Raw genomic sequence first — 25,751 nt, forward strand, 5'->3', positions numbered from 1 at the left:
TGTTTAACAATCCCTAAAACGTGGGACTGAATCTGAACTTTGCTAAAAATGTCTGCTGCTCCTCTTGGTGGCATCAGCCTGCTGTGGTTATGCTGAGACTGCTCAATGCTGAGCTCCATTGAGAAGAGGTTTAAAGGGGTTGAATGCCTTCTGCTGAGGCAGGGCATCTACCGACCACTCTTTACATGCCCTCTGGCGCGGCCCGCTGGCCTTTGTGTCACCCAACAATGATGGCAGCCGAGCTCCACAGCCGGGGACGGAGCATTGTCCGGCTCGGCCAATGGGAGGCCAACAAACAGACGTTTATGTCATGTGTGAGTTTCTGTGCGTGTGTGTGTGTATGTGCATGGTAATGCAAAGGTGAATGCGTGTGGAGTCTTTCACAGCCAGCTTTTGCATCTGCTCTGTGACGAAGGGGAGGGGGACGTCACACAAAGAAGGAGCCAATCAGACATTAGCTGTTTGGATTTATGCCAGGGTTTTTAGGCTTGTAAGACTTTAGTACAAGTGGCAAAAGCCAGTTTAAAAAAAAAAAAAAAAAAAGCCGGCTGAGACGAGATGCCCTATACACCGTCTGGCTTTTTCTGTGACCGGCTGATCCGGGAACGAGAGAGGAGAGACGGGGAAGGGTCTCTGAACAAGCCCCTCCGCTTCAACGGCCAGGACTTCGTCGCGCTGAGACAGGAATGTCTCCAGAGGAAGTGCCTGTTCGAGGATGACTCTTTCCCGGCCACCGTGGAGTCTTTGGGCTTCAAGGAGCTCGGACACAAGTCCAACAAGGTCAAGAACATCGTCTGGAAGAGGCCCAAGGTAGGAGTGGGGTTAGAGCGGGGGCTCGCTGAGGTTAGATAAAGAGGGATGGAGCACACGAGAGGTTATTTTTTCATACTTCAAACCTGCTGGAAATCTACCTGCTGCGGTGGGATTTTACCTCGGAGACGCCTGACGGTCCTGCACGGATGGATTGGAAGTCAACAAGTGTCATAATGCAGATGTTTCCTATTTTTTTCTCTCTCTAACGGATGTTTTATTTCTCATTTTGGCTCTCTACCTTCAGGGACAACTAATTTAGTCCCCTCCCTATTTTCCCAAATCTCTCAGTCTAAGACTCACAGAAATCTGGTTGATGCTGGTTAACTGTATTTGTTGTCTGCAGGAAATCTGTGAAAACCCTCAGTTCATTGTTGGAGGAGCCAGTAGGACAGACATCTGCCAGGGAGATCTTGGTAAATTATGCTTTTTTAAAAAAATTACATTAAAAGTGTCATTTTGTGAAGCTGAAGTGGATTTAATTGAGATTTTTTTCTGCACAAAACGACAAAAGAAGGAAAGTTTTAATGATGACTGACTGAAATCGACCTCAGTTTCAGGCTGATGAGCTAAAATCATAAGAAAAACACGTGTGTGGGATATCAAACGGAAGAAATCTGCCACAAAACACCTGCCATTGTTTGGTGGTGTATTAACCCTTTGAAACCCAAGCAAATTTCTTTCTTTCAAAACATCGGATGAAGTTACAGGAAAATTACCTTAAAATTACAAAAAAAAGGTATAACACACAACCGAAATAAAAAAATAAATAAAATAGTTAATGACTATAATAATAATTATTATTTATTAATTAATTAATAATCATTATTCTAATTATTATTGATATCATTTCTGAACATTTTTTCCTGTGATTTTTAATTATCATTAATTTCTAATAATTAGAAATAATTCTTAATAATTCGAAACTCAGTGACTGAAGCAAACACACACACAGACAGAGTGACGCGACTGTACACACTGTGTGTGTTCATCGCTCTGTGTCAGCTCTGAGCGCTAACAGCGGAGCAAATATCCCGTGGATCCCCCGCACGCGGCCTCTCGGCCTGCGGCGGCCTCCCCATATTGTGCTTACTCTTTTGGAAGGGAATCCAACCAGCAGCACTTCTCATTGTTGTTCAGTTCAGGCTGCAAATAAAGGGGGACCAGAGGGACAAAGGTCCTGGCAGACTCTGTTAACAGCTCCCTGTTGAAAAACTTACATTGTTTTCAGTAACACGCTGTCACACACCTGGACAATCAGAAAACACCGAGGTCAGCACTCAGCGGCCGCTGTTTCCTCCAGCAAAACAAAAAAATGTCAAGCAGAGAGTCTTTGCTTTTGGTGCGAGTGAAATCGTTAAGGTGCACGCTCTTTAACAGCTACGTTCTTCATGAATGAAGGAAAAGACGACATATTTTCAACTAAATCCACACAGAGGGAAACTGGGAAAATTCACCCCAAATGTCACTAAAACAAGCAGAGCAGCAGCACTGAGAAAATGTGACCTCTGAACCCTTTGAAACCTGGCTCGATTTCTTTAAAAAAATAAACACATGTGAAGAAGGCAGTAGGCTCAAAAGAAGAGATGACACAAAAATAAGCAAGAAATTCATAAAAAAGTCAAGAAAACTGCAATAAAATTAGACCTGAAAAAAGTGGAAAAACTGTAAAATAATTTTGAATATGTAATTATGATCAAATATATTGTTTTTAAAAAAATCCCTGGCTTTTTTTTTTTTTTTTAAATGAAACTACAAATGTCTTGCAATTTGTGAAACATTTGGTACTAAGTTGGTCATTGCCTGTTTCCCATGGTTTTGTTTTGTTTGTTGCAGCAAAGGAAGTGATGTTGCTGCAGCTTTAAAAGCATTAAATATGGGCGAAAAGGAACAGAGACTGACACGTTTAAGATAAAACAAGCAGGAAGTTGCACAGTTGCTTTTGTACTGTTGAAAATTATATCTAATTTTTTTAAAAAATGTCTTATTTGTGTAGCAAGCCCGTATTTTGGCCCTGTCATTGTTGGTTATCATCAGCGTCTTTGGGATTGTTTTTTCCATCAGTTTAGATTCAGAGTAAGTAACTGACGCTTGTTTGATCACAAAGTGAAAGTGAAGTGAAAATGTCTGAGTGCTGCTGCTCCGCTCCTGTAAACATTGATCTTTGAGGATTTATGAGTTGTGCACTCTGCTGTTTTTCATCAGTCCTAAAACGCTGCATGAGAGTTGAACTGCTGTGATAATCTCTGTTAAAGTTGTGATCATGTGACTGAAGTGATCTCCTGTGTTCAGGTGACTGCTGGCTGCTGGCTGCCATCGCCTGCCTCACCTTGAATGAGAAGCTGCTGTATCGTGTCGTTCCTCAGGAGCAAAGCTTCTCGGAGGGATATGGAGGCATCTTCCACTTCCAGGTCAGAAACCACCATCCAATCACAGTCCTCCATTTAGCAGCTCGTCCTCCTTTAAAGGAAAACTTCACCCAAAACACGATCATTTGTATATTTTTTGCTCACGGTGAATGAAGAATCCAAAACCAGAGAATTCTTGATGAACTGAAGTCATAGCGTCCGTGTTTAACAACAGCAAATATTATATCAAAAACATAAACATTATATCAATACATAAAATTCTCTGACAACTGTTTCAGGATCATTCGAGTCTCGTTTATCCAGTCGGATGCTCAGTAAAATATGCATTATCACTAAAACCATACAATTAAAAAAACCTCAGGCAGTAATAGGTAGCACAGAGCTGTACTGAGTTGTATGATATATATGTTTTGTTTTGATAAAGTTTTGTTGTTGTGTTTACTAAAAGAAGTATTTCACTGCTGGAAAGGTGCTTTCTGCAGTAGAAAGACATAAATACTTTTGAAACTGGTGCAACATGACCAGAGGAAACAGAGAAAAAAGGACTGTGGCTTTCACTTTAGCTCAAAAGGTAGAAAACCTACAACTACCAGAATGCAATGCGCTGCACTGGACCGACAAACGGTCTTGATGTGACATAATGCGAATTTGTCCTTGGACACAATGGCGGCCTGCTGTAACAAATGATCTCATATTCCAGTTTAACAGCAAACTAAACCATGTTTCTGAAAACATTTTAGGGGAGAAACAGGCAGCGCTGTAACATGATCCTACTTTATATTTGACAAGTTTTGCCATTTGATGGCAGTTTGGTCGAAGTTTTTGAAAGAAAGAGAGAGAAAGAGAGGGTCGGGTGTGTCTCTTTATCTGTGTCTTTAAAGAGCCCGACCGATTTGGGACTTTTGAGACTAATACAGATTTGAATTGAACCAACGAAACTCACTGAACATGACTGACATGTTTCGAGTCATCCAGCAGAGTTTCACTGTGGGGAGGATTAATATCTCTGGTTTTATGGAGGAAGTTTAACACAGTTCATTGACACATACGACCTACACTGACTTGATACAAAGCTGGTTGAAAATCAGCAAAGTGTCCCTTTACTTTTGTCAGGTTTTCTGCACGAATTCAGTAATTCAAGTATTTGAAGGAAATGTCCAAATCTTCTCATCCGTGATCCTCAGTGTTGTTTCTCCTCCTTCTGTCCGTCAGTTCTGGCGTTATGGCGACTGGGTCGATGTCGTCATTGACGACCGCATCCCGACTTTTAACAACCAGCTGGTCTTCACCAAGTCTGCTGAGAGGAACGAGTTCTGGAGCGCCCTGCTGGAGAAGGCCTACGCCAAGTGAGTGCTCAAGTATTTTAGTCTGCAGTGGAACTTTTTCATCGTGGCTGTTTGCAGTCACTGTATTCTGAGTCTTTACACGGAAACACAGTTAGACACTACAAATAGAAAGCAACTTTTTTTGTTTATTAGGCTGCAGATTTGTGATTTGCGTAGCTACATGCAGATTATAGCAGTTTTTACAATTTCTCTTAACATTTCTTCTGTTACAAGCTGAATTTGTGGGCTGCAATCAGTGTTTGTCTCTTATAAAATGTCCTGTTTGGACACACAAACATGCTATTCAGGCTCAATAATTGGAGGGTGCACATATAGCAGCACATATAACAACACAGATCATGTGTCTTGTGTGCTCCTCCGCTGTCAGGCTGCACGGCTCCTACGAGGCCCTGAAGGGTGGAAACACCACCGAGGCCATGGAGGATTTCACCGGCGGAGTCACTGAGTTCTACGAGATGAAGGAAGCTCCCAAAGAGCTCTACAAGATCATGAAGAAAGCTCTGGAGAGAGGCTCCCTCATGGGCTGCTCCATCGACGTGAGTCACACGTTTTACATGTAACTGTGACGTAGACGATGAGGACTGTGAGCCGCAGGTCAAAGGAAAACTTCACCTGCAGAATGATCATTTCTACATCAGTCATCACCCGTGTTAGGGTGAATTTATGGTGAAGACTTTATTTTCTCATATGCCTCCACGGTGAGCAAAGAATCCAAACATAGAGAAAAATCTTGATTAGTTGAAGTCATATAGGTCCACATTTAACCCTTTGAAACCTGCATTAACATCCTTTTTCTTGTGCTGCTTTCAGATGATTTTCACTTGAATTTAAACCTTTAAACTTTGAGCAAACTGGTGCGATTTTTTCTTTAAAAAAAAACACAGGAAAAAACGCAGCGAGCAACTTGGTCAGAAATGTTTCACAAAGTGCAAGAAATTAATAGATTTAGAAAACTAATTTTAAAAAGTGAGGGAAAAATGTCCTGGGAAAAAGAAAAAAGTTAGGGAAAAAATAATTATCTTAAATATGTATTTAAGATTATGTGGCAAAATTATTATTATTTTTAAGCCTTTTCCAGGACGTGTTTGCCTTGTTTGTTATGTTGTTTTTATTATTTTACTATATTTTTTATTTTTTATGCTAATTTTCTTATTAGTTATTTTTTTCCTTCTTCTCATGTTTTTGAAAGAGTTCAAACCAAATTGACCAACTTGCAAAGAATTGTCCAACAAATTGAGACAACCTTGGGGTCTTTTTTTTCTGGCTCATTTTTAGGCCATGTCTTGTGAAATTTCTCATTACCATCTCATCACGTTGATTTTAAAAATAAGAAATTGTGCAGCATGTTTCAAAACAAAGTGCTGTGCCATGTTGAACAGAATTAAAACACTTCAGGACTGAAATGGGCCAAAGACAAAAAATACACAATTAAACTCATGCAAAAGTAAAACAAAATAACTAACAATGATGATAATGAAACACAATAAATTGGTGTGCTTGCATTTATAAAAAAAGTTTTAGAAGTTATTTTTACAGTGTCACTGATTCTATGAGCCACAGATCTGATATATTTTTTAAGAGTTGCATGTTGAATCAAATGCTGATTGTGTTTACAATATTTTGTCTATAAATGGAGAGAACATGTGTGTTTTGTGTGTCTGCAGTCCCTGGTTCCTGCTCGCTTTGAGACTCGCACTGTGACGGGACTCGTGAAGGGTCACGCCTACTCTGTGACGGCCGTGGAGGAGGTAAAACTGCTCACTCACACACGCACAGGAACAGAGGCAGTAAATCTGAGTTGAATTAAATGTGCCTGTAGTGAACATGAGGAGTAAAAGAATCACATTTATCTACACAAAAAGACAACAACAACAGAAGCAGCAGCAGCAGCAGCAGCAGCAGCAGCAGCAGCAGCTGGGTGTTGCTGCAGAGAGTCAAAGAGTGTATGCAGAGCGTGGAGCCGCTGATATAAGCTCAGCCCACAGCCTGCTTTCAATCACTAATCAGTCCTGAGCTGCACCTGAAACACAGAGCACGCACACACACACACACGCAACGTGACTGGACAGGATGAGTCCAGCTGGCAGGGAACGTCCCACAATGTTGGCTCCTCATAAACTGCAATAATGTTTTAAAGAAAACATTTGAATCTAATGATCAATGAACAATTTAAAGTGTCTCTCTTATGCTCATATTCTGGATCATATTTGTGTTTTGGGGGTCTACCACAAAAGTTTTACATGCTTTAATGTCCAAAAAAAACGCACCGTGTGTCTCATACTGCCCTCTGCTGCAGCACCTCTGTCTGAAACAATCTGTCTGGGCTTATGTCCCGCCTCCAGAGGAGCCCAGCAGGGCCGGCTCGAGCCATTTTGGTGCCCTATCAGCCCCCCAAACAGCAGCTTCTCAGAGACCACAGCAGTCTAAATTTACAGCTTCAGAGAGATGTGTAGATGGCAGATTAGAAGCTCTTCTCCAGCAGCTGCTGGGAGCTTCTGCAAAAGTTTCCAGAGTGCATCTGGACAGTTATAGAGGACATTAGCCGATTACTGGACAAGTAAAGACATGAACCTGCAGCAGACAGTGTAGGACAAACACCTGCTGCAGTGCTTCAATTATTTCTTAGTTGTGATTGTTCATTAATAAAATAAAAGAGGATGCACCGCAATTAAACAGTAACATATGCCCAACAATACCAGTAATTATCTGTCCGTATTGGTCAGCTAATTTCAGTACATTACTGGGTAGAAAGAGCAGCACTAAGCAGCAGCAATGAACTATATAAACGCTGATTTTACATTCAGATGATTCATAAACATTCATCAGTGCTTAGCAGCTATCACAGCATCATTATCTAACGTCATTATGTAGCTTTGCTTGATTTTAACTGAGATAGCTCGTACAAATGAAACATCTTCACACAAAACAGCCTTTTTTATGTTATAAAAGAGCGACATCCTTGCGTCTAGAATACCACTTTTACAGCGCCGTACAACAAAACGCCGCTTTTAACGCTGTAAAAAAATCTGTTAAAAACAGTGTTTTTCTTCATTCTAATTTGCCCTTTCTCCTGTTTTGCATAGTCAGTCAGTTCGAAGTTTCTGTAGCCAATCACTCAGAGTAAAACCAGACCAAATCAATGGAAAACAGTATGCATATCCGATAATAAAAGGTGAATGAAATATGCTTAGAACAAAGCCGAATGGCCGGGAATATCAGCATTGTATTATTTAAAACCAGATAAACCACCGTTACGTGGAGAAAAAGTGAAAGCATATTTCATTCACTGTGTGTGAAGAAAGTTCAGCAAATGCCGCCACATAATATCACTGGATTAAATCCTGACATTTCTAACTAAAAAACAAAGAAGGGGTGAATGTTGGAGACGTAAAGCCGATTTTGTGTTTTGCTACAGTGCAGACCGTCTCAGCACAAGGAGTCTAAAGTTCGTCTGGTGCGTCTCAGGAACCCGTGGGGCCAAGTGGAGTGGAACGGCCCCTGGAGTGACAAGTAAACCACCTTCGCTCTAAATTTGATTACCAGTCTCACTTTTGTGCTGCAGAGGAGCTTGATGAACGCATAATGGCTCAGGTCTTTTGTGAAATCTGTCGTATCTTTTGGTAATTTCTCCAACAGCTCGAAGGAGTGGGTCACCCTCTCCAAGACTGAAAAAGAGAAGCTGCAGCATCAGAGCGCCGAGGACGGAGAGTTCTGGTGAGAGGCACATTTTTACAGTTTGATGCAGCTGTGAAATTTTAGAAGGATTTCATGTTTATCTGCCAAAAAATATCTGAATTTTATTTGGTCTTTAGGGTTCAACATGAACAGAAGGAAAACTTACAAAAAGGCAGCTATATGGACTCAGCTTTGAGTTTTGCTTAACCCCTTGAAACCTGAGCAAACTGGATTAATTTCTTTTAAAAACATGGGAAGAAGGTGGCGAGCAAATTGACAAGAAATTATCAAAAAATCAGTAAGAAAATAATAAGAAAATCGTATGAAAATCACCCGAAAATAAGCGTCAAAAAATTGTAAAAAAAGACATTATTATTATTATAATTTCCTTTTTTTTCCCTTTTAGTTGCTAATTTTCAGGTCATTTTCTTGTATAGGTCTATTTTTCATGAACTGATTGATAGATAGATACATGGATACACACACAGATTTTTTTCTGTAACATATTTTAAAATAGAAATCTGAAAATATTTCCCCCTTTTGTTGGATAATATCAAATAATCCCCTCCCAGCTAATTTTCAGGTCATTTTTTGCTATTTTTGCATTTTGCTGGATATTTCTTGTCATGTTGCTCGTTATGTTTTAAATACTTGTGAAAAGCATCTGAATGCCTCACAAAAAAATGTTAGTGTTGATCGAATTGTGAAAAGGGTTAAATGCTATGCTTAATTTTTTAAGTTTTAATGATATTTTGAGGAATTCGGGAACTGCACTGTGGTGAACTGTGACGTCAGATATGAATCAGATACACGTCGTGTCCTGATCTCTTCAGGATGTCATTCGAGGACTTCAAGAAGAACTACACTAAGATCGAGATCTGTAACCTCACCCCCGACGCCCTGGAGGACGACAAGATCCACAAGTGGACGGTTTCTGTGAACGAAGGTCGCTGGGTGAGAGGCTGCTCTGCCGGGGGCTGCAGGAACTACCCAGGTACCTCAGGCGGCACCTTTCCTCTAAAAGACAACAAAAACAAGGAGAAGGAACATGTAAATAAATACCTAAAAATTGGAGCATATAAAATACACGAATAAATGGTTAAAAATTGGGGGGTGTGCATTAAAAGACAATAATAGTAGTAGCATTTTTTTTACTTTTAAATGTGCTCGCCCTCTCCCAGCAGACGGAGGGGTTACTGAGGGGTGGCCCAGAAAGTGTCTGGGGGAAGTTTTTTACAGGTGTCAAGTGCTTTTTAAAATCCATTTGTCCTTAAAAAAAGATTAGAAATGTCAAATGGATGAAAAAAAAAGCCACCTGTGAAATGAAATCCTTCAGTAAAAACATTGATTAAAAAATGTCAGATGGATAAAAGAAAAAATCCAAACTGGAAATGAAATCCTTAAATAAAAAATGGATTAAAAAATGTCAAATGGATTTTTAAAAAGAAAGGCAAATGTGTAATAAAATCCTAAAAAGGACAAATGGATTTTAAAAAGCACTTGACACCTGTAAAAAACTTCCCGCAGACACTTTCTGGACCAACCCTCAGTACCGCCTCCGTCTGCTGGAGGAGGACGATGACCCCGAGGACAACGAGGTGGGCTGCACCTTCGTGGTGGCTCTGATGCAGAAGAACAGGCGGAAAGAGCGAAAGATGGGAGCCAACCTCTTCACTATCGGATTCGCCATTTATGAGGTTTCCTCTTTTTTCAAAAACTGTTGTTTTCATCAGTCACTTCGAAACAAAACAAAAAGAGTCAAGGATGAAAAATACCAAACCTTCCTTTCAATAACTTAAATTAAACTATTTTTGAATTTATTTATCCTTGAATGACACAAAAACTGATGTTTCCTCTTTCTCTCTGCAGGTGCCAAAGGAGGTAAGAAGGCTGTGAAGAAAACCCTCACAGCAGCAGCAGTTTGCAAGTTTTTATTTAATTTTTTTTGGAGACTTTGAGAAGTTGTAATATTATGAGAAAAAAGTCGGAATATTACAAGAATAAGTTTACAAGAAAAATAAGTTGTAATTTTATGAGAATAAACTCATGAAAAATTGTTATTTTACGAGAATAAAGTAGTATTTTTATGAGAAAAATACTGTGTCACCACACAGTCGGCAGGTCGCCTGCTGACCGGAGCTCGCACCTGTTTTAAAGTTTGCTGGAAATATGTTTGTTTTCGTAATATAATATTCCCTTTCTCTTAAAATGTGACTTTATTCTTTTAAAATGATGAATTTATTCTCATAAAATCACAACTTTTTTTGTCGTAAAACTTAATTCTTGAAATATTACAACTTTTTTTCTCATATTATTATGACTATTCTCAAAATTTCGATTTTATTCTTGTGAAATTACGACTTTATTCTCATAATATTACGCATTTATTATCCTAAAATCACTTTTTTTCTCGTAAAACTTCAACTTCATTTTTGTAATATTACGAGAGAACTTTATTCTCGAAATTCCGACTTTATTCTTGTAAAATTTTGTAATACTATGACTTTATTCTTGAAATCTAAATCTAAAATGTTTTTATTTAACATGGCCCTAATCATCTGTTGTAGTTTTCATACATTATCTTATTTTTTAACATGATTTCTCGAACTTTGTGTTGTGACACTCCAGATGCACGGGAACAAGCAGCACATGCAGAAGGACTTCTTCCTGTTCAACTCCTCCAAAGCGCGCTGCAAGTCCTACATCAACCTGCGCGAGGTGACCCAGCGTTTCCGCCTGAGCCCCGGGGAGTACGTCATCATCCCCTCCACGTACGAGCCTCACCAGGAGGGAGAGTTCATCCTGCGAGTCTTCTCCGAAAAGAAGAACACCTCAGAGTGAGTGGGTGAGGGCGTTAGGGCGGCCTGCAGGGGGCGAGCTGGGTAAGAGGCGGGGAGGGGGACGCCACCGTTTTCCTGTTAGAATAACACGCTTTAATATGTTTGTTAGATGCACTGATGTGGATGTTTGTTAGCAGGGCTGGGTACTTTAATACAACATGTATCACAACCATTTGGCTGTTTTTAGAGGATACTGAAAAGTTAAAAAAAAAAAAAAAAAAAAAAGATTGATAAATGTCGGCTTCAAAAAAAACATCAAAAGGTTATTTTGAGTTTTCATGGATTTTTCTTCAGGAACATGATTAAAAAACGAGTTGTGATTTCCACCACAAAGAGTTGCAACAACAATCAATTAATGATTCATCTGTTAATTATTTTTTAAATCTTTTTTTCAGATAAATCAAATATTTCATTTTGTCTGACCAACACTTGCCCGTTAATTTATTGTGGATTAACAAACTAAAAAAAAAACATTTGAGTTTTAAATCTGTTAAATTCTTGCTCTTAGTACAACATGTAGGGCTGAAACCAACAACTATTTTCAATGCAATTAATCTCTGGATTAATTATCTCAATCAATCAATAAGTTGTTTGTTTTATAATCATCAGCAAAAATCTCGGAGCTTCCCAAAGCTCGAGTTGACGTCCACAAGTTCACATTTAAGAAAGAAGAAAATTGGAATCAGAAAGTTAAGTTTTTTTTTCTTAAAACTTTACTCAAAACAAATTAGACATTATCTGACAATGAATTTACTTTGACAACTAATCGATTCATCGTTGCAGCTGTAATTGTACGTGCAAGAAGACGTTAAAAGCCCAAATTGACAGAAATAGAAGAATTCAACTAAATTAGTTAGCTGGGCCAGTTCTGATCCCAGTTTAAATAAAAAAGTATTTAATTACTCTGTAACTGTATAAAACTGAACGAAGCCACCTTGATATCACCAGCTAGTTTGTGGACTCCCGTTTTGAAGCTTCACGTTTGGCATTTTAGCCGTCACATCTTGTTTTTTTGGAGCCAGAAGTGACCATAGAGGCTGATAGTGTGGAGCTGTGGAGGAGCGAGGGCTGAAACCGAGGACACATCCTGTTTCCTGTCCCTCAAAAACGGCCCCACGCTTAAATATGCGTAACTGTGAGCCTTAATAAAAATATAACAGGTCAGTTGTAAAAATTCAGTCGTCATGAATGTTGAAATTAGCTATAGAGACCGAAATATTTTTGCACCAGTCTGTAAACATGTTTATTCCTGCGGTAAAACTGGACGTTTTAACATGGTGGTCTATGGAGCCAGCCTCTAGAGGACATAAGAGGAACTGCAGTTTTTGGCGCTTACACATTGGCATCATTTTTTAGCCTCGGAGATCGATGCTTGTCTGAGGAGTCAATCCAGACTCCAGAATTACTCCTCCTCACATGATAACGCAGAAATTAGAAAATAAGAGTTAAACAGTGTTGTGCATCTTTGTAAGAAATCACAACTGGAGTTTTTTTCATGTGAAAAAAAATGTCTGTGTGTGTTTTACACACTGAAAAAGTCTCAGATGTTATATATGTAGATAATATAATCTACGTTTTGTTTAGCACTGGGAATATCCCGATTATCACAACAAAAACTAAAAATATAGCTAAATGTCGGCCAGTGCCCGGCCCTACCCGATGATATTTATTGTGATTTAGCCGTGAAAAGTTGATGTATCCACCCTCCATGTGCATTTTACAGTGCGGGTTTGTGTGTTTGTTGATGAGGGTGGGGTGTTGGCGGGGGTGCTTGGTGGGTGGGACACAAACCACCAAGAACAAACAATTTTAACGGCGATTTGATTTGTAGAACTGGAAGAAATCGGCCCCAGTTCGAAGCTGTTATGGAATCTTTTTTAGGACAAGCCACCTCAGATTTGGGCACGCTCCGGTAAACTTTCAAAGTGTTCAATACTGCATGTTCAGCACACATCCACCCCCCACCTCCAACCTCCACCCCGACCCACTGCCCCCGGAGGACCGGCCTGCACCCTGACGGACCGGGACCCGGCTGTGGATCCGGCTGTGGGATGGATGTACACAGCAAACATAGATTTAATATTTTCAAGTAATACTATGTAAATATCATTAGTCATAGTTAGTGGCAGTTTACTTAAACCGCATCTTATCCAAAATCAAGAAGAGGACTCTTTCTGCAACCAAGAATGCCCCAAATCAAGAGAAAACTCTCTTGTCTGGAGGAAGCAGCAGGTGGTACCGAACTAACACGTTTTTATCCGCAGCTTCATGAAGTGTTTGTGAATGGTTTTGTGTTTTTAGTCCGCTGTGAGTATGGGACTATGAGCCTTTAAAGAGACATTAACACGATAAACAGATGAGTGCGGGGCTTGTGGTCCAGATGAGATGTTGTTGTCACCATGGTGACTGCTGTTTGTTGGTCTTCACCCAGGGAGATAGAGAACAGGATCGAGGCCGATCATCCAGTGGTAAGTGTCCTTCATTTCCTCCCGTGACTTTGCAGGATTAAGAGGTCCGAGCTCTCTCCCACAGGCCGACTTTTCGGTTTTTATTTGAAATGACTGAGACGCATGAGAGGTGGAGGTAACAAAATTAAGTGATAAAAATGGAGTTTGATGACTGAAAAGTGGAAAACTTTCTCTAATGAGAAGTGCAAATGAGACAAACAGCTGTTTCTTCTCTCACTGGAAAAATATTCAACCGTTCAAATGTCTGCAGTTAGTTTCTATGTATTGTGTGTCTACAAACTGCACGATGGTCCGGCCATCGTGCAAACGCAAAGTGATCATCATTAACCCTTTAGGGCCCGCTTTAATATCACACACAGTCATATCGCTCTGCACGCAAAATACACTTTTCAAAATCAAGCTTTAAAAAAAATACACATTATTGTTTTCTACTTTCATTGAGTTTATTTCTTTTAACCAAAATCAGTTTTAATCCTAATTATCAAATATGTATTAATTTTCAGAATTTTAACCCTTTAAATACCAGGTTTTTGTCACAATGCCAATATGTTTTTAGATGAAAAAGGGTTTTTAAAATTATTTAATATACTACATGCAGAGTAGATTTTTTTTTATTATTATTTCAGTGTCAATGATAAGCAGCAACATTGAATATTGTGACAGTTCACCCAGTGGAAACAGCATGTATTTTCTCCATATACCAAATATGGTACAAAAAAAAAGGTGTCATCAGGTGAAAAACAGTAAAAATTCGAAGTCAAATATATCACTCTGTTTCTTTTATTTCAAGTCAACTTTACTTATCCTTTTTCAATTTGAAAGCATTTTCATCACTTCCTTTTTTTGTTACTTCCACCTTTCATAGAAAACTGACAAAGCTTCTTTTCTTCAGCTTTAGTTTTCTCTTCCACGTTTGCATCCAAACATTTGAAAGCTGTTCTTGCAGAAAAAGCCACAGCCTGGAGAGCAGAACTGTTCTGTGACCAAGATAAACAAGTCACATTTTACCAAAACATTTATTAAAGCTCTTCCTCTGATTTGATCATAATGCTAAATAATATACAAATAATTCCCAAGACATTAAGGCGTTTCTGTGCTGCATAAACAGTTTTTCACAAACATGTTTTCCTTTCACATCCTCTCCCTCTTTTGTCTTTATCTTTTTCTACTTTGTGGCTCGATGACGCCTCAGCCGGCGCCGGCCTCAGCGGGGGAAGAGAGCGAGGAGGACCAGCAGTTCAGGACTATTTTTCAGGAGATAGCCGGCGATGTGAGTACAAGAAGTACAAGAAGACATAAAACTTACTGTATAAAAAATAAACATTTTGTTTTCTTCAAAAAGTTCATCATCATCAGGCGGAAAATAGAAAAAAATGACACCCAGAAATAATACAAGTCATGTTTTTCTGCTCTGATGGCTGTGGGATCAAAAATGTCAGTTTGAATGGGTTTCAATGGAGCATTTTCTGCACTTAACAGTCTGAATGTAACTATTTAGTTTCCACAGTGTATTTTAGACTTATTGTAGGAGCTGAGCTGGAAATTCACTGATTAAACAAAAATACACAATCTTGCAAAAACTATCAAAAAACGAAGAATGCAAAGCACATAAAATGTGCCCAACAGTCTCTAAGGGTTAAAAACCGTCTGATGACTGATGAGCTGCACCTGCGGGGACCCACAGACAGGACTCATCATGCATGCCTCATTCTGCAGAGGAAAGTCCAACATGAACTAAAATGTTTGCACTTAATGCATTTTTGCACGTATTTTCACTGTCTGCAGCCCCGATATGTAAATAGAGACATCAAAAACTGCCTTCCTCAAAACTTACTTCAGTGCGACTTTGATAAATCAGAAACCACCATCATAGATCCAGTCCCAGCAAGCACTTCTCTCCTCTCTCCTCTATCCTCTTACATCAGTGCATCGTGCTTTCTGCAACCGCATTATGTCAGAAATTAATTCTTAAAAACCTTTTTATTTACTAAGACTCTACTAGAAACAGTCACCCTTTCATTTCGTCCGTTTAGACTGTTTTTCTGCCTCATTCAGTACAACCTCATTTAAGAATTCAAAAGCAACACTTTTTTTGCTGCACAGGTTTTACTTAAATATCTCAGACTATTTGATGCTCTCAGTAGATGCACTGCCAACTATGTCACTGTTTATTTACAGCGTATATTAACATACTTTTTCATCCTTCCTTGTGGTAATTTGATTTTGTTTTGTGTTTCGTGGAGTTGTGCATTTTGATATTGTGTTTTTGTTCCACGTTGTCTGTAACTGTTGTTGCTGTCTCGGCCAGCACACTCTTGAAAGAGAGATTTTTAATCTAAAGAGGTTTTTCTGGTTAAATAAATAAAGTGAACGACATCGGAGACGTCTTTCGTCCCGAAATAAACGTTTAGTTCACGATAAAAACAGCTTTGTTAAATATTTCTACAGTGTGCAGCCAAAGTTGTGCTCCCTCTGTGTGTCGTGTTGTGTGATCAAACGGCACATTTTGGAGCTTCCTTTTATAGCAGGACATCCCCAGACACACCTGTGTGGCAATGATGCGTCTTAATGAGCCACCTGTCAGGTGGATTCATCATCCTGAGAGAGGAGAGATGCTCATTAACACGGATTTTAACACTTGTGACCAAAAATTTTGAGGACTATATCTACTGAGTGCACAAAAAAGTCTGAGATCTTCAACTTAAACCTGAGAAAAATGTGAGCAGAAACAAAAGAGTGATTACGTTTAAAACATGTTTGTGGTGCCTCTAATAATATCACTGACTTAAAAACCACGTATGATCTTTTTTTAAATTGTTTTCTCCAAACACCAGAAACAGCAGTATTAAAACTTTTACATACGCAGATCACTGTTGGTCAAAAGAAGAAGAAAACCTAAATACATTATCACAAACCAAACAATAGACAGTACATGTCGAAGAAGACACCTACAAACATAATCATGTAGAAATATATTAAAAGAAAAAAAAGACAATATCAAAATGCACAACTCCACGAAACACAAAACAAAATCAAATTACCACAAGGAAGGATGAAAAAGTATGTTAATATACGCTGTAATAAAAACAGTAGAAAAAATAATAAGTGTAAGAGAATTTGCAAACTGAGTAGTCTAGTTCTGGTGAAAACTACTTTCTCCCACACACAACCCCACTCTGCCAATCAAACCCATAATTCCCATAATTCTGTGTTAGCGTCCAGGTTCCCATTTAAGTTGTAAATCAGTTGCTTCTTTAATTTATTTTTTATCTTTGTAAAGCACTTTGTAACTTGTTTGAGAAGAGTCAGATAAAAAAAGTTGATATAATTATTAGTAGTTTTACTAGCAGCAGTATCATTGTTACGAGCTGAATATATTAACTTGCTGTTTTTTGAGTTAATATTTTTGAGTCAAATTTTAATGGTGGTCTCTTCCCTTCTGTCTACTGTCTCCTCCACTCTGGTCTCTCTCGCAGGACATGGAAATCACAGCCAACGAACTGAAAAACGTTCTCAACAGAGTGATCACCAAACGTGAGTCGGCTTAGTTTAGCGGAGCTTTATTTAATCACAGCATCACTGTCACATTAACGCTCAGTTTAAGCTGCTATCCGTTTATTTTAAAAGACTGAGAGCTGCAGTAAAGCTGGAGGAAGAAAACTTGTACCAGAAACCAGAGTGGAGCACTTAAATCCCACATTTATATCACAACACAACGCACAGTTACATGAAGACTGAAACTGAATGTAAATCTCTAGACTGAAAAAAACCCGCCAAAACAAATGGCTATACGGTGATTCAATATTTTAAGGTCCTGAGTGTAAGATTTAAGGGATATATTGTCCAAAATGGAATATAATATAATAATATCTACAATAATATCTAATATAGGGAGCGGGTTATTATTTATGGAGAACAGCATGTTTCTACAGAAGCCCAGAATGGACAAAATAAACACTGGCTCTAGACAGAGATATTCAAGTTTCTTGAAATAATGTGAGCATAGGTTGAGCCGAGGGGTACGATGCGATGTGATGCGATACGACATACTTTATTGTCTCCATAGGGGAAATTTGTCTTGGACTCAGTGCTGCACAGATCATGCCTCCACACTTACAACAATAACAAAGTTTTAAAAAATGAAATTTCATTTTTCCTTGATCCTGCTACATCTTTGAAATTGAAGGTTGAGTTGATTAAAATCAGCAGCTACTATAAAAACTGCATGAGGTTGCTTGGTGATGTTGCTGCTGGTGGCATCATTCAGTTCCTGCAGAGCATTTTGTGAATTTGTATCAGAGTGTTGTGTCCTGTCGGCTCTGAACAAGGTCCGCCCCTCCAGTGCAACAGCTTGATCCGGGATTTTAGGGGTTAATCATGTCTGTGAAGATGTGTGCAGAGCAGTCTCTGATTCGTTTCTGACTGAGTCTCACTCACTTCTCATCCACTTTATTCTCCTGTGAGTGGACATTAGACAGACGAAGGCTCGGTAGAGGAACAGTTCTCAGTCCAAGTCGGGTCAGCCTCGCCCTGATGCCAGCTCTCTCCCCTCTCCTCGTCTTTCGGTTTCGTTTCTCCCCTCTGGTCTGACTGGCCGCTCAGCATATGCCGTTGGTGGGGATCCTCTCGCGGCCTTCTGCATTCAGTCCAAAACCCCACACAACTTTTCCTGATGCTGATAAGTCATGCTTCAGCAGGATTGGCCATGGAGTCGAAAAAATAGAAAAATACAGCAAAAAAGGAGCAAGAATTTAAGGAGCACTAGCTGCTGCATCTACATGCGCTGCTGTCGTTATAGCAACTTTAGGATGTTAGTTTTTAAAGTGTCCAGTCAGCTCTAAACAGATATAATATGATGTTGCTGTCTTCGTCTGCTGTCCTCTAAATGTTGCTCTGCTGCTGCTTCCTCCAGATAAGGACCTGAACACAGAGGGCTTCAGCCTGGAGAGCTGCAGGAGCATGATTGCTCTGATGGACGTATCCTTTGTATCGAGTGCATCGGGCTGGCTGTGTTGTCTGTAGGAGGCACAACCTGCCGAGACCCATGGCAGGGTCTGTGATGGACGCCCACTGGGCCTCGGCCTCACCTCACCTCACTCACATTCAATAATAATTCACTTTTTCACATTCGTTATCATCCAACATGCTTTAAACCTCACGAGAACACACTCACTTATCACACACACCAGTTATGGGAAAGGTTTTCAGATCATTAACCCGCTGAAACCTGGATCCACATCAGTTTTCTTGTCCTGTGTTCAGACAACTTTTTCAATCCTTATGACCTGCTGAAAATTGAGCAAAGCGGTTTGATTTCTTTCAGAAACGAAAAAAAGGCAGCAACCAATTTGGAAAGAAATGTCCCAACAACAATTACAAGAAATTTTACCTAGAAATTAAATGTTTTTTAAAAGAGGGGAAGAATATTAGATTTTTTTTTAATATTGAAAATGTCCAGAAAATCAAATTTTTATGAATAATAATAATTTTATATTTAAAATTACGTTAGAGAAAAAAAGACTTTAAAAAACAAGGGAAAATGTCCAGAAAACCTTTTTTAAAAATGATAATATTTTTATATTTAAAATAATGCTACTGAAAAAAATTACACACACACATATAAATATTTTTTTTCAGGTAATTTTTGTGTTTGTTTGTTTTTTTACTAATTTTTTGCTAGTTTTTGGGCCTTTTTTGTTATGTAGCTTCTTGCCTTCCCTCTTTGTTTTTGAAAGAAATCAGAGCAATTTGCTCAGGTTTCAGAGGGTTAAGTAAAACTGCTAATACCACACAGTTAAAATACTTCATTAAGAGTAAAAGTCCTGCATTCAAGACCTTACTGAAGTAAAAGTATGTATCAAAAAATGCACCAAGAGTTGTAAAAGTATTAATTGTTAAGTAAAATTTGGATGTTTTTGACTGAAATCTCAGATTCAGGCTCTCAGATCGACGATATGAAGCCGGCTGTTTTCTGAGTGACTGAATGTGGTTTTTGGTTTTAACTGCTGGTGTTCAGATGGACGGGACAGGGAGACTCAATCTGCAGGAGTTCAGACATCTGTGGAATAAGATCAAACAGTGGCAGGTGGGGATGCACGTCTCGCTCTCATTTTGTAGTTTTATATTTTAATCTTTGGCACACAGTTGTAAAGTTTGATTTACCTGCAGCAGAGTGATGCACATCGAGTTCACACTGGCTCTTTTTCAGGGAATCTTTAAGCACTATAACGCCGATCAGTCCGGCAGCATCAACAGCTACGAGATGAGGAATGCTGTCAACGATGCAGGTAATAACTCTTCTAATTACATTCTCTGTGTTTTACAAAAAACATAGTTTTTTTAACCCTATTAACCCCTTGAAACTTGGAGCGATGCCGTTTTTCTTGTGCTGCTTCAAATGCCTTTCACGCATATTTAAACCTTTTGCAAATTGGTGCAATTTCTTTCAAAAAACATAGGAATAAGGCTGTAAGTAACTTAGAAATAGATGTTTCACAAATTGCAATCTGCAAATAAGCAGATTTTTAAAAAAAAATTAAAAGCTAGGGAAAAATGTCTTGGGGGGGTGGGGTAGGAAAATATATATTTGTAATTCTTTTAATTAAATTATTTTAAAGATTTATAATTTTTTTTTTTTTTAAATCCCATTTCTAAAACCTAATTTTCAGGCAATTTTCATGTGCTTTTTATCAGTTTCTTGGTAATTTTTAGGTCATTCCTTATGCGGTTGCTTATCGCCCTCTTCCCATGTTTTTGAAATAAATCAAGTCAATTTTATTCAGGTTTCAAGGGGTTAAAAAATAAACAATGGTCATATTTTTTGTCTTGCACTGGTTTTGAGATACTTGTAAAATTTCTCTAGATATCTCAAAACATCACTAAATAAAAAAAAAGATATCTGAACAGTCAGATAGTGCCAGGGATTTTTGTAATTTTGGTAAACAGACTTTTTGCTGCTGAAAATTATTTTAAAGGAATACTTCACCCCCCAAATGACCACTTATATATCTATTACTCACTCCATCTGTGAAGAAAAGTTTTTCTTGCACGTCCCAACAGTGAACGAAGAATCCAAAAACAAAGAAAATTCTTGATGAATTGATTCATTGGGGTCGACGTTTAACAAAAGCAAAACTATATAAAGACATCTGTTTACAAACTCACACACAATTCGTGCAGGATAATCTAAGGCCATGTTTAGACGAGGCAAGCAAGACCAGCAATGTGCCTCATTAGGTAACGCAGCACACGTGTGCAGATCGACGGAGAGAAAAGTGACAACAGCAAACGACACAGAGCCGTAACATCAGACTCCATAAACAGCAGCTCTCCTCAAAGCCAGACTGAAAATAATTTCATTTTACCTCAATGAACACAGCAGCTGCTGCTCTACCGCCTCGATCAGTTTGTGTGTTTTTATTATTGTTTGACTTTTATGAATCTGGAGTTAACCCTTTAAAATCCAACATCAAACAAAAACAAGCTAACTGATCGAGGCAGTGGTAAACCAGCAGCTCCTCTCTTCAACAAGGTAAAATAACTTTTTGGCTTTAAAGAGACAAACAAAAGTTCCTCTGTAAGTTCAGCTCCTAGTCTGAAAAGTGTGTGTTTGTAGGTATGTTTCCATTAACCCTCAAAATGCACAAATTGAAACTGCGAGTATAAAATATGCCCCATTTATTGCAAAAAGTTTCAAACTCACATGAGGTGGTATTTCAGGTGATTTGAAAAAGCCATATTTTGCAAAACTGCAATGAAAACCCTTTTTAATCTTCACATGATCACATGATGCTATGGCTATGTGCTCGTCAGTAGGAACTGGCTCCCTCATGATGCAGCAGGAGCTACATAACAACATATGCATCATATAACTCTGAGAGAAAGTTTTTAACCCACAATTCCTCTGTGAAATCGTGGACTATCAGCTCCCAGAAATCCCTCATATGTGGCCACTCCCACGTATAAGGGGCTCGCCTTTCCATCACGGCTCCATAACACGCCTACGTGGCCTTAGATTGGAAATAATGACGGCTAGTTCGGTGGCTGCAATAGAAATAAAGCTGCTGATGTTTTGAACATCCATCGCCATGGTTACTGGGATGTTATCACCAGAGGAGAAGTCACAGAACATCACTCAGTGGAAACACAGTCGGCTCACCATTATGTTTAATCGACATTTTTGAAAATATCGCTATAGTTTTGCACAAATCTGTAATGAAAACCAGCCTCTTGAAGTACTGAGCAAACGTCTGGATAAATATGACTTTCGATTATCAAAGTCAAGTCAAAGTCAAAGTCAGATTTATTTGTCAATTTCTTCACATGTACTTGACATACAAAGGAATCGAAATTACGTTTCTCACTATCCCATGCGTTGACAGATATCAGACAGGACAGGGCAAACAGTAAAGTGCACAGGCACAACAGGGTTAAAAATGCTGCATGAGTTGTGTGAAACAGCATTTAGTTTTGCTGTTGTTAAAAGTGGATTCTGTCGCTCCAATTCATCACCAATTTTCTCCATTTTTGTATTTTCTCTTCACTGTGGAGGAGTGTGAGAGAAACACAAAATTATACAAATTCAGCATAAAACACAAATGATCATTTTGGGTGTGAAGTATTTCTTTAATGCTCTATTTTACTTTGAACTGTTTATCTTTTTGCAAACTTTGCAAGCTTCTCAGTCTGACCCTGAAATATAAAAACGGTCTCTGAACGCAGACGATGTTTATCAGTTTTGGACTTATGAGTCTGTACGACCTCTGAAATGTCATTTGTTTGATGTTTTCTACATTTTAGACTGATGACACTGAATCATATTTTATGACATAAACATGCATGTTTGTGGATGAATTAATAAATATAAAGTGTGTGCTGCAGATGAACTTACGGCTTGCTCTCACCCTCTAAATGTTCTCTTCGCTGTACAGTCATGTGTCTTGTGTCCCGCTCAGGCTTCCGTCTCAACAACCAGCTGTACGACATCATCACCATGCGCTACGCCAACGAGAACATGAACATCGACTTCGACAGCTTCATCAGCTGTCTGGTCCGGCTCGAAGCCATGTTCAGTAAGTCACAATCAGACACCATCACCGCCTGTTTCTGCTGAGCTGCACACTCTGACTCACTGTTCACCTCTGTGAGTTTCACCACAGCTCTGCAACATACTCGTGCATATGTGCAGTTTTTATACCCTTATGTGAAATTTTTAAAAATCTTTTTCTATATTTATCACTAAATTCTTAGACAGTGTTTTTTTAACACAGTTTTACTGTTTCTGAGCCAGTTGCAACATATTTTCGTTCTAATGTGCGCTGTTGTCTTTAGCTTGAATGACAATAAAGTCGATCTAAGTTTAAGTTGGAAGAGATGGGCGGCATTTTAATGTTACGAGTGTTTAAACAACAGGCTGATGGCTGTATTTCCCGTTTTTTTTTTAAATATATATATATTATTTTATTTTTTAAATATCTTATAAAAACATATCAAATTATAATATATATTTAATCCAGGTCTCTCTGCATGGACAGCAGTTAACATTAATACCATATTACACTTTACATGTGATCACAAAATCATATTTTATATGTGAATTATGAAAAGCAGTTTCTCACCATTAACCAAACATTGACTTTTGCCGCCATGTTTATGCATTTATGACGTCAAGACGGCGACTTGTGTTATAAAATAACGTTTTTATCAGTGTTAATATACTCGCCTGCAATGCTTTAGTTCAAAGTTTGCTTGATTTCTGCAGCTAATAGATGCATGAACTAAAATGTGCAACTACTAAAAGTAAATGAGAGTTACTAGGAACAAAATAATTAAATGTTTCATTTTTTACAGTTTATTGTTGACACTGTTTCCATGTTTCCACCATTTCTGCTCCACTGAAACATCACAACTCCGCAACATCAAAATTTCACAATTTCCCACTCGTAATTACGACTTTGGAGGGCCGTTCATCTATTCGTAACTTGCAAATACAATATTTCTGAGGAGCACATGAAGGCAGCATATCGCTGCTGTCACACACATCACAGTCAGAAAGTACACACCTGTGTTTTGGGGGATAGCAATATATTTCATATGGAGAAATAACAAAAAAAAGCACGTACTGCAAAACTCAAAAAACATCAATAAAAGAATAGAAAATTTGACAATAAAAATGTCAAAATATTATAAGAAAATGTGTAAAATATTTGTAAACATGAAAAAAGTTTGGAAAAAGTTGAGAAAGAGCCTTTATTTTCTATTTTTGGAAGATTATACTTATAATGCAGCCACTATCAGCGGTGCATGAGAGAGGGAAACGAGCTCACCTGACATCATGAAGCATCAGCTGGTGGTAGTTTGGTGTCCTTTAAGTGCTCACACGTATGTTGATGCTTTTTTCTCTCCAGGGGCGTTCCAGGCCTTCGATCAGGACGGAGACGGGACCATCAGACTCAGTGTCCTGGAGGTGAGATCCACATCGGCATGTGACACGCCATAAACTGCACTCGGTCACACAGTTAATGGGGTTTTTTTGGGCAGCTGATTGTGCTGTTCTGCTAATTACTGCATCCAAATGAAGCTTCAACCTGCAGCAACTTTTAAAAAATATATTTTAACCCTTTGAAACCTGAGCAAATTGTTTTGATTACTTTAAAAACACACACACACACACACACACACACACACACACACACACACACACACATATATGTATATAGCTACTTGGCCCAAAAACTAGCAAAAAAAATTAGTTTAAAAAAAATGGTCACAAGAAAATTACCAGAAAAAAAATCCAAAAATGACCTTGAAAAAGTGCTGGAAATATTTTTTATATATGTTTGTAATTATATCATATTTTTTTCTGAAAAAGTGATTTTAAATACAAAATTATTAATTTATATTTATTTCAAAAATAGATTTTCTGGACATTTTTCTCTATTTTTTGCATTATTTTCAACATTTTACGATAAAATTTCTTGGAATTGTTGGGACTTTTCTTGCTGAGTTGGCCATTGCCTTTTCCCACGTCTCTGAAAGAAATCAAACCACCTCACTCAGTCATTTCATAGAGCTGTAAAGGTGTCTGACCACAGCAAAAAGAAAACTGACGTGGATCCAGGTTTTAGAGGGTTAAACTCGCTCTGTAACTGGACGAGTTGGCTGGTGCGTTTAATATGACACCAGACACCATTCGTGGGGCAGTGCTCTCTATGTGGCTCATTGCTTTTTTAATTCATGTTTTCAAAAGAAATCAAACCAAATTGCTCAAAGGTTTAAATACCTGTGAAAAGTGAAAGGTGCAGCAAAGCAAAGGGTTAATTCATTACTTGATAATTGTACATTTGAGCATCATAGTGCAAAAAATTTGCAAACTAAATTCCTTATCCCAAATGAAAATTGAATGTTTTATTTATTTCTTGTAACGGTTTTTCTCCTCGTCTCCCTCCTCAGTGGCTCCAGTTGACCATGTACGCCTAAAAAAAGGCCCATCTTCCTCCAGGTGAGCTCCACTCCACACGAGGACCAGACCTGCCAGCCTTTACCTCAATACTCAGTGTGGCCGATCGTCGTTAGCTCTCATCCACTTCACCTCCAGCCCTCCTCCTCCTCCTCCTCCTCCTCCTCCTCCTCCTCCTCTCCTCTCAGCGCTGCTCCTTCTCCTCTAAAATGTTCAACATGCTTCTTCCATTTCTCTCTTTCTTCTTCTCTCTGGGTCTCAGGCCTTCTGCATTTCTTGTCCTTCAGTTATCAGTCTCTCCTTTCAGCCATTAGCCTTTTTTTTTTATTTTAAAGTCACTTGTCCCGTACTTTTTTCTCAGGCATCAAACACACACAACCTCTTTTTTTCTGTCACAATACCTCACAGTTCTCCAGTTACATCCCCCTCCTTCTGTCTTCTTCTGTTACCAAACTGAGCAGCTGTACTCGTCCCATCGCTCCCTCACACCTGTCACATTTCTCATCACACCACAGTTTCTTTCCAGGCCTCCTGAACAGACATCACTCTGCTCTGCTTCCCCCAAACACACCCCGTTTTTAATCTTTATTTTTGTCAAGAAAACTCTCCTGCTGGACTTTTTGTGGACCTCAGAGCCAGTTTCACCCTCACTGGTGTCTGTGCTGGGTACGAGCCGTCTCGGGCTCCCTGGTGGACAAACTCAGGCCTCTCACCCCCCCACCCCCCCCTCCCCCCCCCCCCTGACCACTGTCCCGTCTTTCAGCTCTTCATGTGGATGGATGAGA

General features: G+C 38.9%; 1 protein-coding gene across 1 annotated transcript; it reads left to right on the forward strand.

Annotated features, from left to right (window-relative positions):
- Positions 1-558: 558 nt before the first annotated feature.
- capn3a (calpain 3a, (p94)) lies at positions 559-25,097 on the forward strand. The gene is made up of 21 exons (XM_042500941.1): positions 559-810; positions 1,157-1,226; positions 3,103-3,221; positions 4,392-4,525; positions 4,893-5,061; positions 6,190-6,273; positions 7,941-8,035; positions 8,162-8,239; positions 9,034-9,194; positions 9,728-9,897; positions 10,070-10,081; positions 10,829-11,037; positions 13,472-13,508; positions 14,701-14,778; positions 16,985-17,042; positions 18,421-18,485; positions 19,525-19,593; positions 19,717-19,795; positions 22,463-22,579; positions 23,915-23,973; positions 24,960-25,097. Exons 1-21 carry the CDS (start codon positions 559-561, stop codon positions 24,984-24,986), a joined length of 2,142 nt encoding a protein of 713 aa, XP_042356875.1. The 3' UTR covers positions 24,987-25,097.
- Positions 25,098-25,751: the final 654 nt, after the last annotated feature.

Source organism: Plectropomus leopardus, chromosome 14, assembly GCF_008729295.1.
Source record: "Plectropomus leopardus isolate mb chromosome 14, YSFRI_Pleo_2.0, whole genome shotgun sequence".
Lineage (NCBI taxonomy): Eukaryota > Metazoa > Chordata > Actinopteri > Perciformes > Serranidae > Plectropomus > Plectropomus leopardus.

Excerpts from the sequence above, each read along its gene's own strand:
- capn3a (XM_042500941.1), top strand. The coding sequence starts at position 559 with ATGCCCTATACACCGTCTGGCTTTTTCTGTGACCGGCTGATCCGGGAA. Across the intron at positions 811-1,156 it reads TCGTCTGGAAGAGGCCCAAG|GAAATCTGTGAAAACCCTCA; the intron begins GTAGGAGTGGGG and ends TGTTGTCTGCAG. Across the intron at positions 5,062-6,189 it reads TCATGGGCTGCTCCATCGAC|TCCCTGGTTCCTGCTCGCTT; the intron begins GTGAGTCACACG and ends GTGTGTCTGCAG.